We start from the raw sequence: 25,634 nt of genomic DNA on the forward strand, positions 1-25,634 counted from the left end.
TTCTGTGCAGCCCTGTGAAGAGAGGACTGCCTGATCTCAGGAGAACTCACGAGAACATGCAGCTGGAAGCAGCTTTGACACTGTCCAATGCTAATTGGACAGTGTCAGACTGATGTAGCTCTTGCTTTTATAGTCAGAAACGCCCTTCTGACTGTAAAGGCTTAATTAACATACAGGGCGCCAGAATTAACGGTGTTCAGAGCTCCAAAACGAGGGGGGCTACATAATTCAAAGTGCACCAGAGTCTGTGCAGCTGCATCTATAACATGGGGCAGAAAGCTGCACAGGCTTGGAGTGGTGAAAGGTCCTCTTTAAGTGCACGGTACCTACTGTTCACAACTACTGTTGAGCACAATTGCATAAAGCAGTTACAAATTTTTGGTCCTGAAAATCCAAAGTAGGCTGGTCCTAAAAGTTTAACAAAGACTGTCATCGGTAATTAAAAAAAAAGAAAAAAACAAGAAAAGAAAACCTGCCTATTCAGATTTTGCTATGGATTTCCCAGAACATCAACTCGGAAAAACTTGTTTTTGTAGATTTACTCTTATAAGTAACATATAGGAGAGCGTGGATTAACAGCAGATACATCTAGCATATATTTCATGTACATGATATTACATGGGTATAATAAATTAATAAGAAATACATTCCTTGTAAATGTGGAAGTTCTGGTTTCAATCAAATCTGAACGACTAAAACAAAAATTCTGAAAGAAAACTTTAGCAAGATAAATGTTCTCACTGAACTGTTGTGTCCTCTGTGGGTTTGATGTGAAAAGCTAACAAAGAAAATTAATGAGAGTGAAATGAGATATTTTAACCTCAGCCTGACATTTTGGATGTGTAATTTTTTTTTTTTCCATAACAGGCATATAACTTGAAAATGAAAACAAAGACATAACCTTTGATATAGTATCGCATTTTCTGTAAAATATTGTTACTTAATAAGATCCTACTTTTCTTTTTTCTTCAGAGAAGTAGATTTCCTTGAGGGATGATTATAAGTCAAACTAGATGTACTGAAAGCCAATAAATTACTCTGTAATGAACAAGCCATATACAGTCTGTAAAGGTAACTAATATACTTATTTATTGTTGCTTAACTTTTTTACTTTTTTTTTTTTCCTTTTCAATTTATATTCTTCATTCCTCCATTTGGGGAGGCAGCAGGTCCGGTCTTCCATTTACAAGTACCCTGGTTGTTTGTGCCAGTGATCCACTGCAGTCTATCATGGGCCTCAGCAATGACCTCTATACAAATAGCACATCAAAGCAGTCAAAGCCTCAACCACAGCCCCTGACAGTGCCGCAATTTGGGCGGGCAGCCACTCCAAAGATACTGCCATAGACTGATTAAGTCTGGCCAAGTTACCCATAGCCTGACAGCCAAACTGCCCAATCCAGGGAGGGAGAAGGGCCAGGAGGTTCCTGAACGGGCTGAGAGGAGCTACAGAGCGAGCAGATAGGCACAGACTGTCTGCAAGGAAATTTTTGCTTGCAGATGGTGCACGCATAAAACGTGACAACAACAGGGGGCGCCGGGACTCGGGGAGCCTCCTCATGAGAGGACATGTTGGGGGTACAAGGGGTACCCTACCAGACCACTGAAAGGAGACAGTCACCAACTGCTGCGGACAAGCTGCACAAGAGCTGAGACTGCAAGAAGAAGAACAGCCTCAGAACAGGAAGAGCCATTTAAATAAGGCCCTCTCCTACAAGATTCACACGCAGAACACTGGATGGAATCGCCCAGATCTGCCACACACACACACACACACACACACACATACACACACACACACACACACACACACACGCCCAATAGAAACGCAGGGCAGCGTCCAGAGCCCAGGAAAAAAACGGGGATTAGGTGGGGCCTACACACTGGCAAAGCCGCAGCCTCAAGTAGAAGCTGCGGCATGGTGCCGGAAAGCCCAGGGACGAGGTGGGGCCTAGTGAAGCCGCGTCCTCAAGCAGAAGCAACGGACCGACGTGGAAACCAGCAGCACGAACTGGAAACGCCGCTGCCGGCCCAGAAGCCCCCTCCCGCTAAACAAAAAATGCCTCCCCCCAGGAAGATGGTACCAAAAACGCCAGGCGAAAAGCAGGAGCCCAGGAGAGGCAACCCTCCCCCATCCCGGGCAGGGAAAAGGGGGGCCTAAGAAGGGGTAAGCTGAAGACCCAGGGGGGGAGGGAGAGTGAGAGAAAGGGGAAGAGAGAGTGGGAGACCCAACAGCCTGCAAAATAGGAGGAGAAAAAAGAAAAGCAGGAATACTTACCTATGTCCACCTACACATACTTGCTAGTCTGGTGTCTTCAGGCGCCACATGCTCACCCCTTCGGTGATACCTCGCACATGGTAGTGGGGTCACTAGAATCTCCAGCCGCCGATGCAGCAAGTAAAGAGGGGGACTGGGTGACTGCAAGGCGCTCTATAAAAGAGCGCTGCGCCTGCAGGGGATATGACCAGTGTAGCATATACACCGACAACCCCCTACCCTTGAAAGAAAAGAAGAAATAAAAACAATGCAAGACAGAAAGACCTGATTCAGGTCATAACTGCCTCCTACGACAATTGGTTCAAAACTGCCTGAGTGCACGGTCACTGAGAGGGTATAGACTGTGATTCTCTGTAACCATCTTGGTAGTGACAGTCTGTCGTCTTAACCTGTTGCCAATGGACATGAGCATGAATGGTCTAGCACTTGTCAGAAACCCAGACATGATTTTCTTACTGTGGAAAGGTTATCAAGCAGGGACAATACATGCAAAAGAAAATAACATAGCCACAATAAAGTAAGTCATGGTGGGTTTCTTACATCAAGACTATAGAAAGTTCCTACGTTCATTGTCATATCTATTGGTTAAGACAACAGACTGTCACCACTAAGATGATGAGAAAATCTTTAAAACTTGCACATTTTTAAAAAATGTATATTTGCAAAAATTCTTAATTGTTTGTATATCTGAATAGGATTATTTCCATTGCAAAACCCCTTTAAACATAGGTGAAGAACCTCAAAAAAAATAAAAATAAAAAAAAATCCAGACTGCACTCTAAAAATGTTACTGCTCTGCACACTGAAAGAAAAGAGTCTATGCTTAACAAGCGAAGAACATTTATATGGCGAAAAATGAACTGAATGCAATGTAAAAGCCTTGACAAAGTAAATAGTTTGTCTTTTTTCCTCATCCTCTGGCTGTATTAATACCCAGATCAATATTACAAAGTAGCAACATCCACGAATGAAATTCTCATTTGTTCCAAACAGCAAAGGAAAAAAGCCCTGGGCATGCCCTGTCACATTGGCTTTAGAAGGAAATGCACTAATAAACTCTTACCCCTGGGTCATCGTTGACAACGGGCAATACGCTGCCAACTCAAATTAAAGGCAATTCATATCAGTGGCCCCAAACTTTCCTTTAAAATTACCATCTTTTATCCAGACATCGTAGGATGTCAGATTTAACGTGCCACTGAGATACAGGAGTTGTCACCACAGTTAATCTTTAGTATAGGTTTAACACCACAGATCCTGAACTCCTCCTGGCTTTTATATGAACTGCAGTTAAAATGATTTAGAAATTGAACAAGAACCCAACAGGCAGGTAAAAGAAAAAAAAAAAGTCTATAGAATGATCATTCCTTAACAATTTCATTACTCAGGGATTTAAAGGCACTTTGCAACTTTATGATCACTGGAGTTTTGACCTCTAGAACACAATTATCCTGAGGAAACCTCGCCCACCACTTTAGCCATGAATCAAGGTCTTTATGTGAATGGGACCACACTGAGCTAAAGCAATAAAGGGGATGCGGCACAAAATCATCATTGCATATGTCATGTCAAAGGTTTTCACCAATGAGGATTCTGGTGCTGAAATCTCCATTGATAGCTTAAATGAAGGGATAGAAGAACAGTCAAGCACTTCTTTTCCTCACTGACTGAAAACGTCTCAGACAGGGCTCGGCTAAGCGATCCTGCCCACTTGTTTCACTAATCACGACTGACACCTAAAAGAAGCCATAGCAAAGCATACACTGGGGCAAAAGTATCTTATTGGTCCCTATAATACCTTTCCACCTTATGCACTATACATTAACGCCTTAATGACACAGGGTACCGTTCCAACTTATGCACTATACATTAACCCCTTAAGGACGCAGCGTACGTTAATGCTCAGTGACGTTTTCATATTTTCCCTCCCAGTCTTCCAAAATTCTTAACTTTTTTTTATGTTTGTCGGTATAGCTATGTGAGTGCTTATTCTTTATTTTGCCACCATTTGGGGGTATATATTGTGGTTTGATTAGCCGTTATTTAAGGGAAATAACACACAATTCTATCACGATATTTAGCATTTTGGTATTACAGCATTCACTCTGCATTAAAAAATTAAAGGGCAGCTTTGTCTGGCGGGTCATTACGATTACAGTCACACCATAAATATATTGGCTGTTATGTTTTACTGCTTTTACAAATAAAAAAAAAGTCACATTTTGAAAATGAACGATTTTCCTGGGATCACCGTACTCTGAAGACTATAACTTATTTTTTTACTGTACTGTCGACAGAGAATTCAGGGCTCTTTACTTGGTAAGTCGTACTTTCTATTGGCACAAATGTATGGTAGGTATGACTTTTTGGATACTTGTTATTGTAATTTTGGGGGAAAGTAAAGTGACCAAAACGCGTTGATTTGTGCAAGCATTTTTTTTTTTTGTTTTTTTGTTTTTGCGGCATTCAACATACGGGATAAATAATGCTATTTTTGGATAGTGGTGACTTATAGGCACATGGCGTGCCTAACGTACGTTTGTTTACATTATATTTTATAAATGTAGAGGTGTTTTTTTTATATTTTTATTATTTGTTTATTTTTGTGTGGTTTTTTTGTTACCTTTTCCCTGTCCCACAAAGGAACTTAAAGCTGGGATCTCAGATCCCCCATGCAATGTCCTGTAATAGTAATGCAGAACATTGCACATTAGTTTCTATGGGAACTGTGCATAGGCATCCCAGAATCGTTATTGATCATAGCATCTAGAGGGTTAATCCTCTGGGGCCATAGTATCTTTCGACTCCTGCGTCTGGTCCCAGTACTCTGATGTAATTCTGCGGGGTACTGCTTCTGTCCACACGGCATTGCAGTGCCGTACTAGTACGGTGCTTAGCGTTCATTTTATGCTCAGCGTGATGTAATAGCCCTGACTTATTTTAATCCAATGGAACTAAGCAAAGAAAGATGGCAAGCAGAGATCTAGAAGACTATAAGGAATAGATATAAAGTGTATATTGGAACCCTAGAAACATTTTATTATGTGCTGTATTTGAACAACATGTATTTTGGAAGAGGTTATTATTAGGTTATATTGCTGAGTTGATTTTCTTCTGGAGAGGTGGGGTCTTATTTATTCTTTTGTAGGTGTATAGTATTATAGTCATATTACTAGTGATGAGCGAGTAGTGGAGATGAGCGAATAGTATTCGAAACTCTAGTTTCGAATACCTCGCTCCATAGGAATGAATAAAAGCGGCAAGCCACTTCCAAAAGTTTGGCCACTTCCATTCATTCCCATGGGAGCGAGGTATTCGAAACTAGAATTACGAATACTATTCGCTCATCTCTAGCAAGTAGTATTCGATCGAATACCTCACCGGCATAGGTATGCGTGCAATCGGCCGAATACCAAGGGGTTAAACGCATCTAATATTCGAAGCGTTTAACCCCTTGGTGTTCGGCCAATTACACGCATACCTATGCCGGCGAGGTATTCGATCAAATACTACTCGCTCATCACTACATATTACGAGCATATATGTAAGGTCCCCATCCTTATTTATATTTTATTTGCAGATCATTCACAAGAAGTGCTGCTTGATGGTACTGGTAATGAAAGTCTTTATACAGCAATAAGGTCTATATTTATCAAGTCCTGCATGTCAGAATTGTGGCGACTTATTTGAACAAATATTTGCACTATTTTGTATTTTTATACCACTCACTCAACTTTCAAGAAGCAGTTGACAAAGTGGGTTTGGTTGGTTAGCTAGTATAGCTGTCTGTACCCCAGAATTACCGATCTTGTCTTAATTTTAAAAAAATAAATAAATAAAAAATTGAACAAATTGTCACATTCAAACTCCAGTTGAGAGGTGGTATAGACACTGGAGTAACAACTTAGGAGAAAAGTGTTACAGAGACGATTTTTAGATTTCACAAATGTATGACATATCAAGCTGCTTTTGATATACAGTATTTGGCACAAAAGATGTGAACGCATACTTCAGAAAAATTGACTTGAATTCTTCCCAATATATCTTGCTTATTGAGCATTCAGTGTACGGGATACATGTTCTTAGTGGAAAAGCTTACAACATATCAAAGTTTATCAGTTAATAGTGTTACATTAAGGAAATTTACATCTTTACATCATTATTAGTTCATCTATAAACTAGCTTAAACCATAGGTACACATTTTCTAAACCATCATCTTTACTTCATAATTTTTATCACACTATTGATAAATCTCCCCCACTGTGTTACTCGCATATAACTCAGGAACAGTATAAATTCACAAAAAATAAATAAAAAATTATTTTACCTCGGACAATGAGTTGAGCAAAATTTGAGACTCCAGAGCCTCGCTCAGACTGTGTAACACATCTATATAGATCTTCATCTGCTTTCGTCACCTCACGCAACTTGAAAGAGGCAGCAAACCTTCTGTGATTGATGTTTTTTGTTTGTGCTACAGGAATGTCTTCTCCATTCCTTCTCTGGAAACAAAGACACCAAAAAAAACAAAAAGCTATATTACAGTATGGAAAAAAAAACATTAAAGAAAAACACAAACGTGCTGTTACATTCTATAAAACGTACATTCAGAGAAGGTGGTCATACACAAATTATTAGCCAATGGATTGTTTATGAAACAGTGGCAAAAAGAAACATTGTCACTCTCAATCTCTGCACACAAGTCAATGAAATGGTTTAGGTGTCACACTGATTTCTGAGCAGAATAATCAGATCACGATCTCTGTCTGTAATAGAATCAAGAATTTAAGAGAGGTCATCCACCGAGTCAACTCCTGTCTAAGAGACAGAGAATCACAGTATTAATCAGACTGTCAGAAGTCAGGGCACATCTGCTTCTGTAAGATAAAATATATAGGAATGGGAAGCCTGAACTCGAAAATCAAAGTTAATTTATAATTATACAGCAATAAAAAGGACTATCAAAAAAGTATGAAGCACATATTCACTCGCATGCAAGTATGGAAATATTTGTGACACCTCAGAACAGGAGACTCATTGGATATCATCATCTACGACTTGTAGCAGTATCTCAAGGAAAACAAAACACAGTCGTCCTCTCTAGACAGAAATTGTCATTTTGCGTGTGAGGAGATGAAAACTAGTGCAAAGTAATAGTAGACAGAAATGGTAACGCGACTGCTTCTACCCGATTTTTACTCTCTGCTTTCCAAAACTGCTAAATTTTATAAGTACCCATTCATGAGATCATATGAAGGCTTATTTTCTGCAGAAGAAATTGTACTTTATAGCGGCACCATATCATATTATGTAATATTAACTGGGATGGTAGAAAAAAAAAGTCAGAATTGGTGGAAACGTAAAAAGAACATACATAATTTTTTTATATATATATTCTCAGATATGGAGCTGTACACGTACATTATAGGCCAAGATGTAGTTTTCATTGACACCGTTACAGAGAATATGTAACATTTTCATCACTTTCAGGTTTTTTTTTAGAGTTAATATGGCATTCACCATTTTGTTTTTTTCCCTCGAAAGTAAACCACATGTGATAATCACAAAGTCCGCTCTTGCCCTCCATCAGCCCACTGTGGATACACTAGATCAATATCATATTAGATTCAGGTTTATTGAGAATACGTGAAAAGTTCTAAAACATTTATTCATGCTTTTAAAATGGTTAAAAGTTATCAAAATAATAAAATCATACCTCATATCTAGGTTACATTCACTCGAATAAAAGCAGAGCTGGTAACAGCCATATACCTTGTATATGGCTTGCATCAGCCGAATCAGCAGTGTCCATATATCAGACTCCACTGATCAGATACTGAAGAACTGTGGAGAAGTCATCAGTATCCATTACTCTTGGGTCTCAGACTAGCAATTTAAGATGCTGCAATTGACAGAAGCAACTAAAGGATTAACAGCCACAATACATGCAGCAACAATTCACAAGGCATGTTTACTGTATTATACAGCTTCTGAGCTGGGTTTTATTTCCATGGGCAGACTCTGATAATGCAACTCATCTATTTGATAGGGCTGAGATGCAATACCACATACACCCTGCAGGCAGGAATGGCATACTTTTCTTTTTGGGGACATGGATCCAAAAAAATAAATAAATAAATTGAAGTTACTGATAAAATAAACACTTTTGTAAAAACAATGTTGTTGCATTTTGGAAGAACATTTTAATTATATATTTAGTTTACATTTTGTCCAGTTCTATGAAAGATGACAAGGGTATTGAGCTGGATTAACTGCATGAGAGTAACCGGTTTAATGACTATAAATTAAAAGTAATTAAGTTTATTTTTAAAGCCAATCAAAGGTATTTAATTTTAGTTCACTGAACTACCACTAACTACAACATGGATGGCATTATCCTTTCAACAAGTTATTGTGCCATTTAATTAGGGGAGCTCAGCCTAAAGCATATCACTAATTCAAAGCATCACTTTCAATAAAGAGTTTTAATTACATTTGGTTAATATTTTAAAGGACATCATATTGAAGCAAAGGCTGCAGGGCTAACTGTAATATGTATAGCCTTCTTAAGTTTCATAAATGAATGTGTAGAATATGATAAAAGGAATAGAAGCTGTAAATCAACACAGCGAAAAACGCAAACATTATAAAATGATAGAATGGCAGAATTATGACAACCACCTTTCATCATAAAACCCAACCTCACGAATCCGCCTGAAGACATTCCCTCCTCCCGACTAGGTCCATTCATTGGGCCTAATCCGGAGTGGAGTGCGCGGCTGGATGCCAGTGCACTGCACCAACATCCAGTCACGGCTACTCGTTTTCTGGTCCGGAACCTGAGGTGGCCTCTGCCTCAGTTTCCAGGCCAAAAAATCCTGTGTGCACTAGGTTTCTGTTTGGGGGATCCCAAGCGGACTCCCTGAACGCAGATGTGAACTTGGCCTTAGCCACAAACATCAACATAAATAAATAAACACCTGAAAAGTTCACTCTGTAATGACTCAACAATTTATGTGTTTCATTTTTTCAATTGAATTACAAAAAGAAAAAAAAATTTTTTTTGATATTCTAATTTATTGAAATGCACTTGTATCTATTAGCAAATCTGACTCAATGTCTGCTGCAGCACTGTAGCTGCACTCCAGGCAAGGGCTGTTAGTAATTCTACTTAAAGGGGATGTGCAGGATTAGAAAATATGGCCAACTGGCATACTACTTCTCAGGAAGTGACAATGTTTGATTGTTACATGACCATGATGCAGCTAAGTCCCATTCATGTTAATAAGACGTAGCGGTTGCATGTGATCAACTAACATGAGGTGACTTCCTGAGAAGAAAGCAGACATGTTTATTAATCCTTCAGAACCCCATAATATGGGTTTTTCCCCATTACTGCCAATTTTGTTTTGCTGGTTTTTCAGTTAAAAAAAAAAAAACTAAACAAAAAACACAACATCATAGTGTTAACCCACCCCAAGGTTATATTTGAATGATAGTGTGGAAAATAAAATAAATAAAGGATAAATAGACAAAGAGGTCTGTCTTTCACAAACAATTTGAACCCATTAAAACCGGTCTTCCAAAAATGGAATAAATCCCAATTAGAGATGAGCGAACACTGTTCGGATCAGCTGTTCCGAACAGCACGCTCCCATAGAAATGAATGGAAGCACCTGGCACGTACACTTTGTCGGCGGCCGGTCGCCGTGCCAGGTGCTTCCATTCGTTTCTATGGGAGCGTGCTGTTCGGAACAGCTGATCCGAACAGTGTTCGCTCATCTCTAATGCCAATAAGAAATACCGGTAGCTTGTAATCATACATGTCTACAGAATTGAATGGAGAACTGGTCTCTCAAGTGCACCATAACATAACCATAGCACTCAAGTGCATTCATAACAGTACAGATTCCAAGTTAAATTGCCAGTGGCTGCAGTCCGGAACATGGTTATACTGTAGCAGCAGGCAATGCATAGCACCAGCCTGAGATTATATACAATACTAGTAAGTAGTATTCTTGAGAACTCTACTAGGCAACTGACTTTTTGTGTGCTAGTTGTACGTGTCTATTTATGTATATTGTGACTAGTTCTATTACATGTGCTTACCTGCAAAAATTACTTTACATTACAGAAAAAAAATTATGACTAACAAAATCATAATGTAAAAGTCTCAAAGTGATTGAAACTAGGGGAGTCGAAATTTAGGAAGCCCTTACAAGCAGAGGCCAAGAAGGTCTAAGTGACACTCTACTGTTTCATTACTCCTACCCATATGTAATAGCCATTAGAAAAATATATATATATATATTTTAATATATGTATGTTTCATATGTTAAATTACACAATTTAAAATGTTCATATTTTCATTTAGACATTTATGACACAAAAAATTACCTTCACTGACAAGTTCTTGCAGTTGCAAGCCAAAGAAAGTTTCTAATAAAAAGGACTTCATTACTTTCAATCAGGTTATCACTTCTCACCAAACCAAGGCTTCTGACAAGAATTGTTGGTATTACTTACTAGAAAGTATGTTGGTAATCAAAGGGAGATCTATATATCTAAACCTAGCAGAATGACAGAGACATGATCACTTGTTGTCACTGCGTAGGAAGAAATGAGAAATAAGGAAGTGGTGAGACAGAATGCTGTACAGATGGGTGGAAAGGGTAGACGAAGTTACTGTTTAACACTACCATCACCTCGACAGTATAATTAAGATATGGGAAAAACTTCTAGTTCTAACTTAATGGTTATGTATTTAAATAGAACCGTATCTCCAGAAAGCAAATCTGTCGGATTGGGCAACATAAATAACCTGACAGCAGGCTATGACACTGGAAGACAAACTGAACTCTGTGTTACAGTGGAAAGGTTTATAGAAATTATAAAGCAGGATTTCTGAGTTGGGCTGAGGAGCCACATTGCAGTGTTTTTTATTATAGGACTTTGCTGCTGTTTTTGAAACAAAGCCAGGAGTGGATTGGAGAGAAGTACTTTTTAGTTTTTTTATTCAAATTTTATCCAAAGCAAAACAGCGGAAAAAACGGTGGTTTAGCACTTTTGTTTTTTTTCTCCCTATTACAGCCTTCACTGTAAAGGAACATATTTTCACCAAATATTTTTGGACACAGGGATGCCTAACGTGTATTTGTTTCTCAGTAATTAGGTACTTTTATATGTTTTTCGGTTTTGTTTTGTTTTTTAACTGAAATTTTTAGAATTCCTAGGGGTCTTGAACTCCAGGAGGTCTGACCACTAATGCAATGCATTACAATACTAATGTGCTTATGCATTGCAAAATACCAGCATTTGTATGACAGGCTGACAGTGGTCAGTAGCAGCAGCGATCTCGCTTGCAATGGCAAAGGTAAGAGGCCCCCAGGGGGATGTTTTGATGGAGTAGGTTATCAGGAAATGAACACTTTAAAGGCTAAGGCCTCATGTAAGCAGCGAAAAAGAAACAAAATGCTGTGGGGAAAAGACCAAGGCGGGGAAAAAAAAAAAAAAAAAATTCACGGTAAACTCTGCAGACTTTCTGCCCCTATTATAACTTTATGGAAAATGCCAACATTTCTATAGGTATAATCAACATGCTGCGATTTTTGAAAACAGCTGTTCCACTGCCATTTTTTTTTTTTTTTGCTGCAATGTGTGGATGAGATTAGATAGAACCCCATCCCCTTTGCAGGTACTACAAAATGCAGCATTTTTACAATATAGGGCCCAGACCTCATGCACGGTTTTATAAAACAGTTAAGGCAGTTATATTACTATTGCACTTTTAGCATCCATCTCTAGATTTAGCATTCATTTAACCCTTAAGTACTATCATGGTGTCTATCATACACCACTCCAATAGACATATCATTATGATAGAAACCATGACAGTACTTAAGGGTTAATATACAGGAATGACAAAAAAATGCAAATTAACATAAAATAAGATCTTTTCTTTTTTTGCAGTTGAAAGCTTCTGGAGCATAAACCTGTTTAAATGAATACCTGTGTGTTTCAATTTGCTGTTTTGATTTTTCTGAAATGGAACGTGATCCCTGCCCATTCTGCTGTAGTGCGTAGTGCATCCACCCACTTAAATTGTGAGAACCTGATGCAATTCACAGCTGTCAAATGGAATGAGTTCCAGTCTGCTCCTTCAGCAGCCAGAGAGCTCTTGTGTACTGAGCAATCATATCTCAGATCATCCACTAGGGATCTCTCTGCAGCTAAACAGAAACATTGCAGATTGTTTCTGCATGACTTCCAGATATGATATCATTCAGGTACATTAAAGAGAGCAGATGAGAAGAAAAGGATGGATGGCTGAAAGAGCCGATACAGACAAAGCTTTACATTACAGGTACTACTTCTAGTAATGTTCAACCATATGTCATCTTTCTTGAGGATGACAGATAACAGGATGGATATATGAGACTTTACTGTCTGCTGCAGTAAAGGTTTACCCATGCTAAACTTCAATATGGACATTGCCTTAGAAGGAATCTACCACCACCAAAACCTCTTTTTAGGATAAGCCCCACGGGCCGTAAACGCAGTGATGAAGTGCTGCGGGAAGAACCGCTGCGTGAACACATTGCGGTTCTTTCCGCAGTGCTTTTAAGAGAAAGTTCACTGAGTTTTTCCTCGGCGGATTTTCTCTTAACATTATATCTACGGGTAAGCCGCCGGCATTTCCGCAGATATAATTGGCATGCTGCGATTTGCAAAGCCACAACAGCTTTGCAAATCGCAGCGTGTCCGCGCTGTGATTTCTTCCACAAAGTGGGCATGGGATTCGCATGAATCACATCCCCTTTGCTAGCACTGTAAAACGCCGCGATTTTTCCCGCAAATTGGGGCGTTTACGTCCTGTGGGGCCCCACGAAGTATCCTACAGCAAAAAAGCACTGTGCAACACTTTTAACAGAACTCTCGTAGAAGTTTCCTCTGCAGATTTTCTGCTTCTGTTATACCTATAGAGAAACTGCCGATGTTTCTGTAGGCCTAATTGACATGCTGTGATTTCCAAAACCGCAACCGTTTTAGAACTCGCATCCCGTCTGCTGCACTATTTTTCTGCAATGTGACTATAAAAAGAGGTGGTGTTTACGCCACATGGGGGCCCACCCTTAAACCATTTATATACTGTGAAGACAGCTAGAGGAACAGTGAACATACCATGTGTGTTAAAGTGCAATTTACTGAACATTTTTAACCCCTAAGCAAATGAGCCCAGGGCAAGGCAGAGTCTACTGAAGCACCTGTTTTTGCACGTGGTCGCAGCACATCGGGACCTGTCAATCTTTATGTTATATTGTTGGCAGTTCCGAGTGCAGACCATAGGCAAACACAGATGCTCCACATGGACCAAAAAAAAAAAAAAATTTTGTCTACAAGTTTTTCGACTTGTTTGACACAAAACAGCTAATTTCACTATGCCATTATCAACCAATATAATAGCATAGAGGACTAGAAAGTAATTTGGTGGTGGCTAAAATGGGAGTAAAATGCATAGTACATGAACATACAATGCATTTGGAATGGGTTCATTTCCTTTCACTTTTAGTTATGTTGAGGGATGTTCTAAAATCAAAACCGTCAGGTTTTCCCTGTCAGTCTGCAATATCCCATCATGAGAATGGGAAATTTTTTGTTACAAATTTATAAGAAAGTATTAAATTTCTCATGCACATAAGCGTTTAGACCCTTTGCTTGGCTAGGACATCCTTGATCGTCTGAGATGTTTCTACAGCTTCATTAAAGTTAACTTGTGGTTCATAGTTTCACAGGACAAATAGCCATAAAAAGCAGACAGCTATCTCTTTATTTAGCTTAAAAACTACTACGTGATGTTCTTTTTTATGTGGCCATCACAGCAATTTTAAAAATCAAAGTCTAGAAATATTCACATATCCATTATCTTATTTTATTTTTAATTAAGTCACATATTTCTAATTTTCTACATTTTAATACTTCAATTTTTTTTCATTTTTTTTTTAACGTTTTAAACAACATGTGAATACACTCATTGTTCTTAAAACTGCCATGTGACGTAACAAAATGGCTACTTAGACATTTGTCACACCAAAACCTATTTAGTATCTGTCATAAGACTTGCATGAAAGCAACATGTGCACTACTTTACTCTACTTTGATAAAATTGCATTATATTTATATTATCTGGAAGGAAAATGGTTGAATTTCTCAAAAATATTAACAGAAAAGCATTAAAAACAAATATGTCTTACCTGAAGCCACAGTTTGTTATTTACTGCATCCCTTCCAGTGGCAATACACTGAAATGTAGCATTCTGACCAGCATTTACCTCAACGTCACCCAATCTTAAGAAGTGAGGGGATTTATCTGTGTAAGAAAGAACAGAAGAATGTGATGAGTGTGTTCACATCAGGGGCACTAGTTCAAGGAAAAGAGACATATACATTCTATGCTATAGGATTTCTGAAAAGAAACAAAAATGTATAGTGTGGAATTATAAAGTGGCATCTCCTAATGCATGGGTGCTATTCCCATCACGTGCCTCCCCAATAGTGGCTTTGAATTAGCACAATATACGCAACCAACACCTCTAGACACTGGAACCTTAGGAAACATTTTCAGGGCTTTGTGATTTGAGAATAACAGTGTTACCAAAGTACGTTGAGAGTCACATAAAGTCTTTGCAATACAAGGAAGGCATAAGTTTATTGCTGCATACTTCAAAGAAGCCATGGATGACAATGCCAGTAAAAATGCATCTGTAAAGGTACTCTGTTGCATCCTCTCCTTGTAGCAATCAGTAAAAAAAAAAAAAAAAATACATATACAGTACAGACCAAAAGTTTGGACACACCTTCTCATTCAAAGAGTTTTCTGTATTTTCATGACTATAAAAACTGTAGATTCACACTGAAGGCATCAAAACTATGAATTATCACATGTGGAATTATATACTTAACAAAAAAGTGTGAAACAACTGAAAATGTGTCATATTCTAGGTTCTTCAAAGTAGCCACCTCTTGCTTTGATCCCTGCTTTGCACACTCTTGGCATTCTCTTGATGAGCTTCAAGAGGTAGTCACCTGAAATGGTTTTCCAAAAGTTTTGAAGGAGTTCCCAGAGATGCTTAACACTTGTTGGCCCTTTTGCCTTCACTCTGCGGTCCAGCTCACCCCAAACCATCTCAATTGGGTTCAGGTCTGGTGACTGTGGAGGCCAGGTCATCTGGCATAGCACCCCATCACTCTCCTTCTTGGTCAGATAGCCCTTACACAGCCTGGAGGTGTGTTTGGGGTCATTGTCCTGTTGAAAAATAACTGATGGTCCAACTAAACGCAAACTGGATGGAATAGTATGCCGCTGCAAGAAGCTGTGGTAGCCATGCTGGTTCAGTATGCCTTCAATTTTGAATCAATCCCCAACAGTGTCACCATCAAAGCACCCCCACACCATCACACCTTCTCCTCCATGCCTTACGGTGGGAACCAGGAATGTAGAGTCCATCCGTTCTGCGTCACACAAAGACACAGTGGATAGAACCAAAGATCTCAAATTTGGACTCATCAGACCAAAGCACAGATTTCCACTGGTCTAATGTTCATTCCTTGTGTTCTTTAGCTCAAACAAGTCTCTTCTGCTTGTTGCCTGTCCTTAGCAGTGGTTTTCTAGCAGTTATTTTACCATGAAGGCCTGCTGCACAAAGTCTTCTCTTAATAGCTGTTGTAGAGATTTGTCTGCTGCTAGAACTCTGTGTGGCATTGACCTGGTCTCTAATCTGAACTGCTGTTAACCTGCGATTTCTGAGGCTGGTGACTCGGATGAACTTATCCTCCGCAGCAGAGGTGACTCTTGGTCTTCCTTTCCTGGGGCGGTCCTCATGTGAGCCAGTTTCTTTGTAGCGCTTGATGGTTTTTGCAACTGCACTTGGGGACACTTTCAAAGTTTTCACAATTTTTCGGACTGACTGACCTTCATTTCTTACAGTAATGATGGCCACTCGTTTTTCTTTACTTAGCTGCTTCTTTCTTGCCAAAATACAAATTCTAACAGTCTATTCAGTAGGACTATCAGCTGTGTATCCACCTGACTTCTGCACAACACAACTGATGGTCCCAATACCATTTATAAGGCAAGAAATCCCACTTATTAAAGAGGACCTTTCACCATATCCGGGCACAGGCAGTTCTATATACTGCCAGAAAGCTGACAGTGCGCTGAATTCAGCGCACTGTCGGCTTTCCCGATCTGTGCCCGGTGTGAAGAGCTTACGGCCCGGTACCGTAGCTCTTCTATGGTCAGAAGGGCGTTTCTGACCATTAGCCAGAGACGTCCTTCTGCCTCGCGGCGCCAATCGCGCTGTGCTGTGGAGCGGGGAGGAACACCCCCTCCCTCTGCTCACACAGCTTGTCCGTAGACTAGCATTATCAGGAGAGGGAGGGGGCGTTCCTCCCGGCTCCACAGCACAGCGCGATTGGCGCCGCGAGGCAGAAGGACGTCTCTGGCTAATGGTCAGAAACGCCCTTCTGACTGTAAAGCGCTACGGTAACGGGACCGATAGCGCTTTACACCGGGCACGGATCAGGAAAGCCGACAGTGCGCTGAATTCAGCGCACTGTCAGCTTTCTGGCAGTATATAACACTGCCTGTGCCCAGATATGGTGAAAGGTCCTCTTTAAACCTGACAGGGCACACCTGTGAAGTGAAAACCATTTCCGGTGACTACCTCTTGAAGCTCATCAAGAGAATGCCAAGAGTGTGGAAAGCAGGAATAAAAGCAAAAGGTGGCTATTTTGAAGAACCTAGGATATAAGACATATTTTCAGTTGTTACACACTTTTTTGTTAAGTATATAATTCCACATGTGATATATAATTCCACATGTGATAATTCATAGTTTTGATGCCTTCAGTGTGAATCTACAGTTTTCATAGTCATGAAAATATAGAAAACTCTTTGAATGAGAAGGTGTGTCCAAACTTTTGGTCTATACTGTGTATATACTGTGTGTGTGTGTATGTGTGTGTATATGTATATATATATATATATATATATATATATACATACACACACACCTCAATGGTCTGGATAAGCTGTCTGATCGTTCCTGCTTAAAACTTAAGAATTTCATTAGCTCATACATAGGAAGGTTGGTGCATGGCCGGTAGTTGTACAAGAAGAGTGACTTCTGTTTTATCATCGTGCAGGACACAAGTAATAAATAAGACCTTGTTGTCTCTGAGCCGAGAATGTAATTAAAAGGGTTTCATTAGTATACGGCTCTGTCCTAGTAATTGCTAGAGATCAATACAATTCTCACTGAGTGCATAGAATCATAACCCACACTCTTGTCAGCTACCATGCCAAAGTCTAGCCAATGTTTCACAATGCTTCGGGAAGTCCATTGAAAAAGTCTGTTAGAATAGGCACACATTTATGAGAAGTGGCATCTTGTTAAAAAAGATGGGGTTTTTTACCCTTTTACATGTTTAAGACATGTATGTGTGTGTGTGTATGTTTGTATGTATGTTTGTATAATCTACCCAACATGTTTTATTGTCCCAATGAGGCCTAAAGTCAATTTTATTAACACTTAATAAAATAATGGTAGAAAAACTATGTTTATGTGGTGCAGTATTATGACATATGTCTACCAAGCCACCATATAGCCCCAATGTATCAAATAATTTGATAATCGCCGAGGATAAAAAAAAAAAAAAAGCCAAAGGGTTATCATGTTCAAAGCTTTTCAGGATCCTCGGAATAACAAAACTGCTCCCTGAATGGGTATAAATCCATTCGTCGAGAGAGGAGGAATCCATCATAAGTAATAAATGGAAACTGCCGTGCAAATCGGGACAGTGCCAAGCTGCAGTAGTAAAGTCTTTTTTCAGTTTTCCACAGGAATGTTACAATTTACTGCCAGAAAGCAGAGATCTTTAAAACGGTGAAACAAAGAATTGGACAAAGTTCCAGCTGTTTCAACACATTTTATTTTCAGTAATGGAAGCCTTTCAAGTAGCATCTCATGGAGACTTTGGAGGTGCTAAAGGTGGATACTTCTATAGAACCAAATGGCCAGAGTACAATTCTAAATCAATGGGTAAAACATCCCCAAGGGCCATTTTAATGAAGGACATGTTGCTTCTTCATTAATAAGGTGCCTAGCACTGTAGCCACAAGTGAAACTAACCAATTAAGAGGCAGCGCAAATAAAACATTTATTCTTTTAATTAAGGATTAGCTCTCATTTACTAAGGTCTTCTTTCACAGCTGAGATTAGTCAGTAATTAATGCAGAAAGCACATCATTTTCCACATGGAGCAACAAACAAAAGAGGCTTTAACCACTGTTGTTTCTTTAGCATTGTCTTAAAGTAGTATCAATAGAAACAATACAAAACAGCTACACAAGTGCTACTGGCGATGGACATGGAATATAAAATCATCCTCACCACATGGGTAGCTCAGGACTTGGATGTCATCTATGGCAATGTATCCACCCCTTCCACCGGAGGCTTCAGCTTCAAAGATTACCTGCACGAGACATAAAAATTAAGATTTTGTATGAACATGTCTACAAAGTCAACCGTCCAGCGTTGTGACAATCTTACAATAATACACAAAGTAGAAAACCACATGCATTGCAAAATAATTCATTCACTTAACATATAGGTAAGGTTTAATATCTGGACTGGTGAAGTGTTTTGAGGTTCACAGAATACAGAAGAGCTCGGGGCGCAGAGCAGGAATTATTTTTAGAGTGGGTATTGTAAAAAAAATTGCGGAGGAGGTTGACAGTAGACATACAGGATGATCAACTATGTGGGCCAAGTTGGATTCACCTCACTATGTTAGTATGAAGAGATTAAGAATGAACATTCAAGTACAACTAGTCTATGTACAAAAAGAGGGTGAGAGCAAGCATTCTGTCAATGCTAGCCATTTATTAGCTGTATGTAAAGAGATGCTAAAAATAAAATAGTGCGCGTGTGAGTGTGTGTATATATATATATATATATATATATATATATATATATATATATATATATATATCAATACTTTTTGCCGAACACCACACGGTAACATACATTGCAGAATCATAGTCAATTTAGTCAGGCAAAAGGGATGTGTGTAGAAACAATCCCACTTGAGAATTCTGATACTATGATGCTATGCTGCAGACAACACCGGCCACTAGGGAGGATTTTTATGCCTTTGTCCAGCCCTTTATCCTCATTCCGTCTTTTAAACCATGGAGAAAGCTATTTTCACACGTACATCTACCATAATACCAGTGAAGGGAAGAGTGTACTTTTAAGTATGAAATACATTGTCAGAATAACTTATCAGCAGAGATAGAGGGGAAAAAAAAATCTTCTGTCTATTCAACTACATGCTGGGATTTTTATTTTTAATTTTTTTTTTAATTGCACAGACTTAAAAACAGACCATCTATATCTAAGCCTAGAGCTATTATGAAGAAAAATCATACTGGTATGTATTTTATGTATCATAAGGCCAGATATGAGAAACCACTGTCTATATAAACCATATAAATAGAAACCTGGTTATACTAATAAGCTGCACAGTTTACAGACATTGCCCAGGTGTAAATGAAACACCATTTCCAAAGGCAGATAATGTACCACATAAAAGAATATGGAATAGATTTCTATCCAAGGGTAAAAGTCCAATCTAAAAACAACATATATCCTACTGTTCTCATCAGCCATAGAAAGAGAGCAACGACATTAAAAGATGCACACAGAGCCCCATCTATCATGTGTCTATTTGCATGAAAATAAATACAATAATAATAATATTAATAATAATAATAGTAAAAACCATGATGGAAGCTTTCTTCAGTCATGTCTCTTCCTTTGCTGATACAAGAAAAATGCAGAATGGTCCTCCTCCGGCGCTCGCAAACTGACATTGCTTTAAAAAAATGGCCTGGGTACATGCACAGTAGCATGCTGCTTTTACTACGGCCACTGCGCATGCGCCCAGGCCGTTTTTTTAAAGCAATGTCAGTTCGCGAGCGCCGGAGGAGGACAGGACCCGAGGACATCGGAGGAAGAGGAGGCGTGGATGAAGAAGATGGCGCACCCTGAATGCCCGCCCACCGTGCACAATCACATTCTGTTTTAGGGTATTATTTTAAAACGGGGGGGGGGAGTTTAATATAACTTTTACGGTGCCTGAATAGCCTTTTTAAAGGCTATTCACGCATATGTGGGGCTCTATCGCCATGATTTTGCTGATAGAGCCCCTTTAAAGAATTATTTGGGGTCAGTTTTGCTTTCCTTAGCCACCAGCCTTTCATTATGCATTTCCCCTTTACAGGTTGTCTTAAGCGCTTTGTAATCCTCAAAGACTACAGCTGACCCTTCAGATTTTTTTTATTTTTTTTTTATTTTTTTTTAAATGCCTATTTTTATTGTTTAGTAACTTTTTACCCAGGGTTGTAAGTCATAAGAGAGTTAATTTGGGGTGTTTAGACTTGCTCCCTATGGGTACATATTTTGCTATATACTTGCTCAATGTAGATTTAAAGGAATTCTATCACTGGGGAAACTCATTTTTAACTAAGCACATACTTGCATAGCCTTTAGAAAGCCTATTCCACACACACCTTTTTTTATGCTAATCCCCTCAGTTATCCTGACATTATCACTCAACTTGGGAATTTTGTTCTGATTAACAGAAACAGGAGTGGCCTTCCTTTTCTTGAATCCATTCCTCCCCTTCTCTCTGTATTAACCCATCACCCTGATGGTCCTCCAGCTCTCCAACCTCCATATCTAACCCACTGACTGCTTGCTCTGTGAGCAGCATGCTCTGATCAAGATTGTCAATCAATCTTTGTTGCCTTTTTCTCTTCCATATCTCCAATTCAAGTTTATAAATCAGCAACATACTCACATCTGCCACAGAGTTTTCACCCTGGAACCCTTGATCCAGTAGTGTATACATTTAACATACTGCTCACTGAAGTAAATGGCCAAGCTTGCTAAACAATATCCAAATTACAATAAACAGTAAAGTAGCTAAAGAAAGTAAGTTACTTACAGGTATAGTCACTCCGGCTCTTAAACTCCGCTTTTTAACTTCACTTAACTACCCGCAGCCACATAGAGGAGCGAGCTCCATGAGTCCTTTGCTTTCTATATAAAGCACCTGGGTACAATAACCCCTCCCTTCAATTAGGTGCAGTGCAAAACAGAGAAATCTGGTCCCTTTGGGGTACATACAGAATTACAAGAAGTGACTGACCTATTCTGACACTGAGGTTGCTTCCCCACAGGGAATCACAATTATATTTGCCACATACCTTCTAACTCCTTCCTATAAAGGAAATATATCACCATCCGCAACCCCTACCACCGCCTAACAAAACATTTTACAAAGATTAATTATATAATTATAAATATTTGTATGTATGCCACACTTGTAGATTTAGAGAAAAAAATGACTTTGAAGTCTCATGCAAATGAGGCAGTTGGTGCACTGGAGGCGGTCCTTCAGCTCCTTGGAATACTGTTCTTGCTGCTGAAGGTGATATCATTGCAGTGGAACAATCAACTCCCACTAAAAGGAGTGGAAGGCAGAAGATGGCAGTACCAGTGGCTTTGGGAGCTGACGGCCTACCCCCAGTGCACTCATTTTCTGATTGCCAAGAGATTTCAAAGCAGTTTTGCTCTAAATCAAAAAAGTGACAGATAAAAAGGTATGTTGATTTATCACTGTAATGCGCTCTGTACCCACAGTGTAGAGCATGCTTGTATGTGCCTTGTATCATATTATATCGTTAAATTCTTTACTAAAACAGTTGATAAAGAGAAGAAAAATAAAAAAGTCCACATGTCAGTTTAAAAGACAGTGTAAGTGTAAAACTGAATAAGACTGCAATAAGATCTAGCGTTTACAAGCAGAACTTCCCAGCCCCGCACTGCATTTTATCCTGCCATTAATAAAAGGAACACTTAAATCGACTAAGAAGGCTGGAGGCTGGTTTATGAACACAACAGCCCAGACTTGTTCCCTGTAATTCCTAAGTGACCCCGGGCAATTATTATAAAGCAACCACATATTTCACATATGTTAATTATGTCTCTCTGCACAATCACAGAGGATCTGGCCCTCAATTTACACATTGTAAAACTAAAGCAAAATACATTCACAGCTTTAAAAATAATTCAACAAGTGCAAATCCCTACAAGTTTATAAATAAACAAGTTACCATACATAGCAAAACAACCTAAATTCACTATAAATCCAAAGGGTTCTGGTAAATTTTTGTGATTAGGACAACGGAAAGCACAAAGAGATGCACAAATAGGTATTTCCTAGAAAATTATTGAGCTTCCCAATAGAAAAAAAAACTGTATAGGGGAAAATACAGTACTGTATTGTTTCATTATTGCACAAATATTTTTCCCCCCACATAAGGTGGGAAATACTGTTTAGCAAGCACCATTAGCTACCAAGAAAAATTAAATAACCGCTAAACCAAGAATACAAAAAAAAAAAAAAAGTAATTATATGACAACGCCAGATTTTTCTTGCGCCTTTATCTTAAATCAAAATTACAGAGCATGAAAAAAAAAAAAAAAAAAAAAAAAAAAAAAAAAACAGCAGTCATGTCGTTCCCCCCACATCCTCTACTCATCAATCTCCCCCTCTAAAGATAATACACATCAGTCAAGACTGGGACTAGACTGCACAAGTTTCTGTTTATACAGAGAAAGTGGCTTTTTTTTTTTTTTTTTTTTAAGGGATTGTCAAAGTGACAGAATGAAATAGATATGGTAACAGTGCCAACAGTTGTACCAGTAGTAGTATGCACCTAGTGACACCAGCTGGCTGGACTTCACTAGCTCACAGAAACAGCGCCAGTCACATACACACTAAGTAGTATGGCATACCAAGCCAGATTCGCTATTCAGGCTCCCAGGAAAGCTTGGAATCCTAATATGTAATGTTGTATTATGGACTGCTGAATAATAAAGCAATGTAAAATAAATATCCTTCCTTGCTTCAGAGCTAGCGAGGATTGTCCTTCAGACAGGTAGATGGGTAACATAGCATGTTAAACAGTACTTTTCATGTCCTCATGCACATGCGGTATTATATACGGCTAGAAAACCAATGTGCACCGAATTCAGCGCATTGTCAAATTTCCTGTTATTTATCTGGGGCTGGAGAGATCTCCCCACTGTCAGAAGGGCGTTCCTGACAGACTAGCTGTAAGGTTCTAAATATACCCAACTAAATCCCCCTCTTTGAGCTGAACCTGTAGTTGTATCAACTTGAGAGAGAGGTCTTTCAGGGTCCCAGGCAAGCTGGCTAAGATACCAGTTAATGCTGCAACAGAGACTGCTGCAGCAAAACCCACGTAAACACATCATCTTTGTTTCCAAGTTATCACATAGCTAGATAGTTTGCCTTACAGGATCTGGGAAAGCTGGGTAGAAAGTAGATGACAATAAGCTTATACAACTCATACTCAACTTATACCTCTCCCTGGCATAATTTTTGCCCTGGAGCTGCATGGTTTTCATTACAATCAATGGCAACCCATTACAGCATTACAGTGAATGCCAGCTAACCCCATACATCAACAGTTTTATACTTAGAAACCCAAGGCGATCCAGAGGAATACAAAAGACACTTGTTAATAGCAGGGACTAAATTCACCATAAAGTGAAATTGATTTATTTTTCTGATCCCTGCTAGAATTGGATAAATCCCTACATCAACAGGCTACATAAATGCCAGTAGTCATGAATATTGTGGTTTACAAGGAAGATATCTAACCCTTTAAAACACTTGCCCCACTTTCCATCATCACCAGTTCTAACATGATCATGTTATATATTGTAACAAAGGCTCCTAACTTTGTGGCAAAATTGCAATTCCTTAAACCATAAGCAACAACCATGTGTTCTCTATTCAGTCAATAGGAACAAATTAATAAATTATTTATGCATGTTATATATGCACAAGTGGGTTACTAGAAAGTTAAGGAGAATCACTGGTCACTTAAAACTTGATCAAACTTTCTTGGTCTTCCTTACTTACTGTGTTTTCCATCATGACCTAACTTATCAATAAATGAAAAGGGATTCTCTTTTTTGCCAAACTTGCTTGGAAAATGGCAGACTAAATTTGGAGACCCAAATTTTTATACCTGCAACCTTTACAAGCAAGTTACATCAGATGCAGATGTAGCATTCATTAATATCATTTCTGATGCATTGCTGCCAGGAGGATGCAGGATCTGCCTGGCAATTCATATGAACTGTCAGGTAGGGTCTGCAATGTAGATGCATGCATGAACTGGCTGGTAATCCAAATTATTTGCCCCCCATGCAAGTTAACATCGTAGGCAGATCGCTTTAACAATCCACTTGTGATCTTAGTGACTGCTACATCTTCAGTTTGAGGGGCATTTGCAGAATACACGCCGACACAACTGTCTTTCCCCTACACAATCCTGACACAAATAAAGGCTACAAAAGCCCTGAACAACATACAGGCAGATACAACAAAGGCAGATTGTGCGCCCCTCCGCCATTGCTTTATTCAAAAAAAAAAAAATATATATATATATATATATATATATATATATATATATATATATATATATTATATATATATCTCGAGAGGAAAAGCAAATGGTTATTTGTATGACTACTAATACCCAAAATACAATCCACTTTAAAAGGCGTGCAGACATAACATTATAGAATATGGACTAGAAATAAAGAGTAGAAATAGCACCAACTTTAATGGAATCATTCCAACAGGCAAAACATTTTACTTCTGACCCAAATTGTACAACATTCCTGTACTGACCTTTTTCTCCAGTCTACTTAAACCCCGCAGAGTTCACACAGCTTGGATCTAAGCAACCCTCCAACTCTGCATTAACACCAATAGTACTACTTTAACACAATAGTACAGGTAACATTTATATGGAAGAAAGGCATGCTATTAATAGATTAGAGCCAGGCAGTTTTATAGGAGGCCAGCTAACCTACTTGTAAAGAACAAGTACTAAACATCATGGTTTCTATGTTCCCCCCTTTATGACCTCTCTCACACTAAAGTAAGCCAAGATGCAAAAAGCAGAGGCTCCAATGCATTCAAGCTATATATATATATATATATATATATATATATATATATATATATATATATATATATATATATATATATATATGTATGGGTTTTTTATATTATTAGTATCCCAAAACCTAAATATTATAAACTTTCACTAATAGAGGAAACACCTAGCAATAAAAAAGTTCTTGAATAAGGGCCAGCTTTCCAGATAATCCTATAACCCAT

At 38.8% G+C, this 25,634-nt stretch overlaps 1 protein-coding gene across 8 annotated transcripts in view; it reads right to left on the minus strand.

Moving 5' to 3' along the window:
* Positions 1-25,634, minus strand: part of PTPRK (protein tyrosine phosphatase receptor type K) — a 281,887-nt gene that overhangs the window by 166,748 nt on the left and 89,505 nt on the right. For all 8 annotated transcript variants that reach the window (XM_075267966.1, XM_075267965.1, XM_075267972.1 and 5 more), the window contains exons 4-6: positions 18,731-18,812; positions 14,531-14,646; positions 6,607-6,781 (exon numbers count right to left, since the gene is read on the minus strand). In XM_075267966.1, coding sequence (XP_075124067.1) covers positions 6,607-6,781; positions 14,531-14,646; positions 18,731-18,812 — 373 coding nt within the window. The remainder of the gene's footprint in view (positions 1-6,606; positions 6,782-14,530; positions 14,647-18,730; positions 18,813-25,634) is intronic.

This window comes from Leptodactylus fuscus, chromosome 3, assembly GCF_031893055.1.
Source record: "Leptodactylus fuscus isolate aLepFus1 chromosome 3, aLepFus1.hap2, whole genome shotgun sequence".
In the NCBI taxonomy this organism is placed as follows: domain Eukaryota; kingdom Metazoa; phylum Chordata; class Amphibia; order Anura; family Leptodactylidae; genus Leptodactylus; species Leptodactylus fuscus.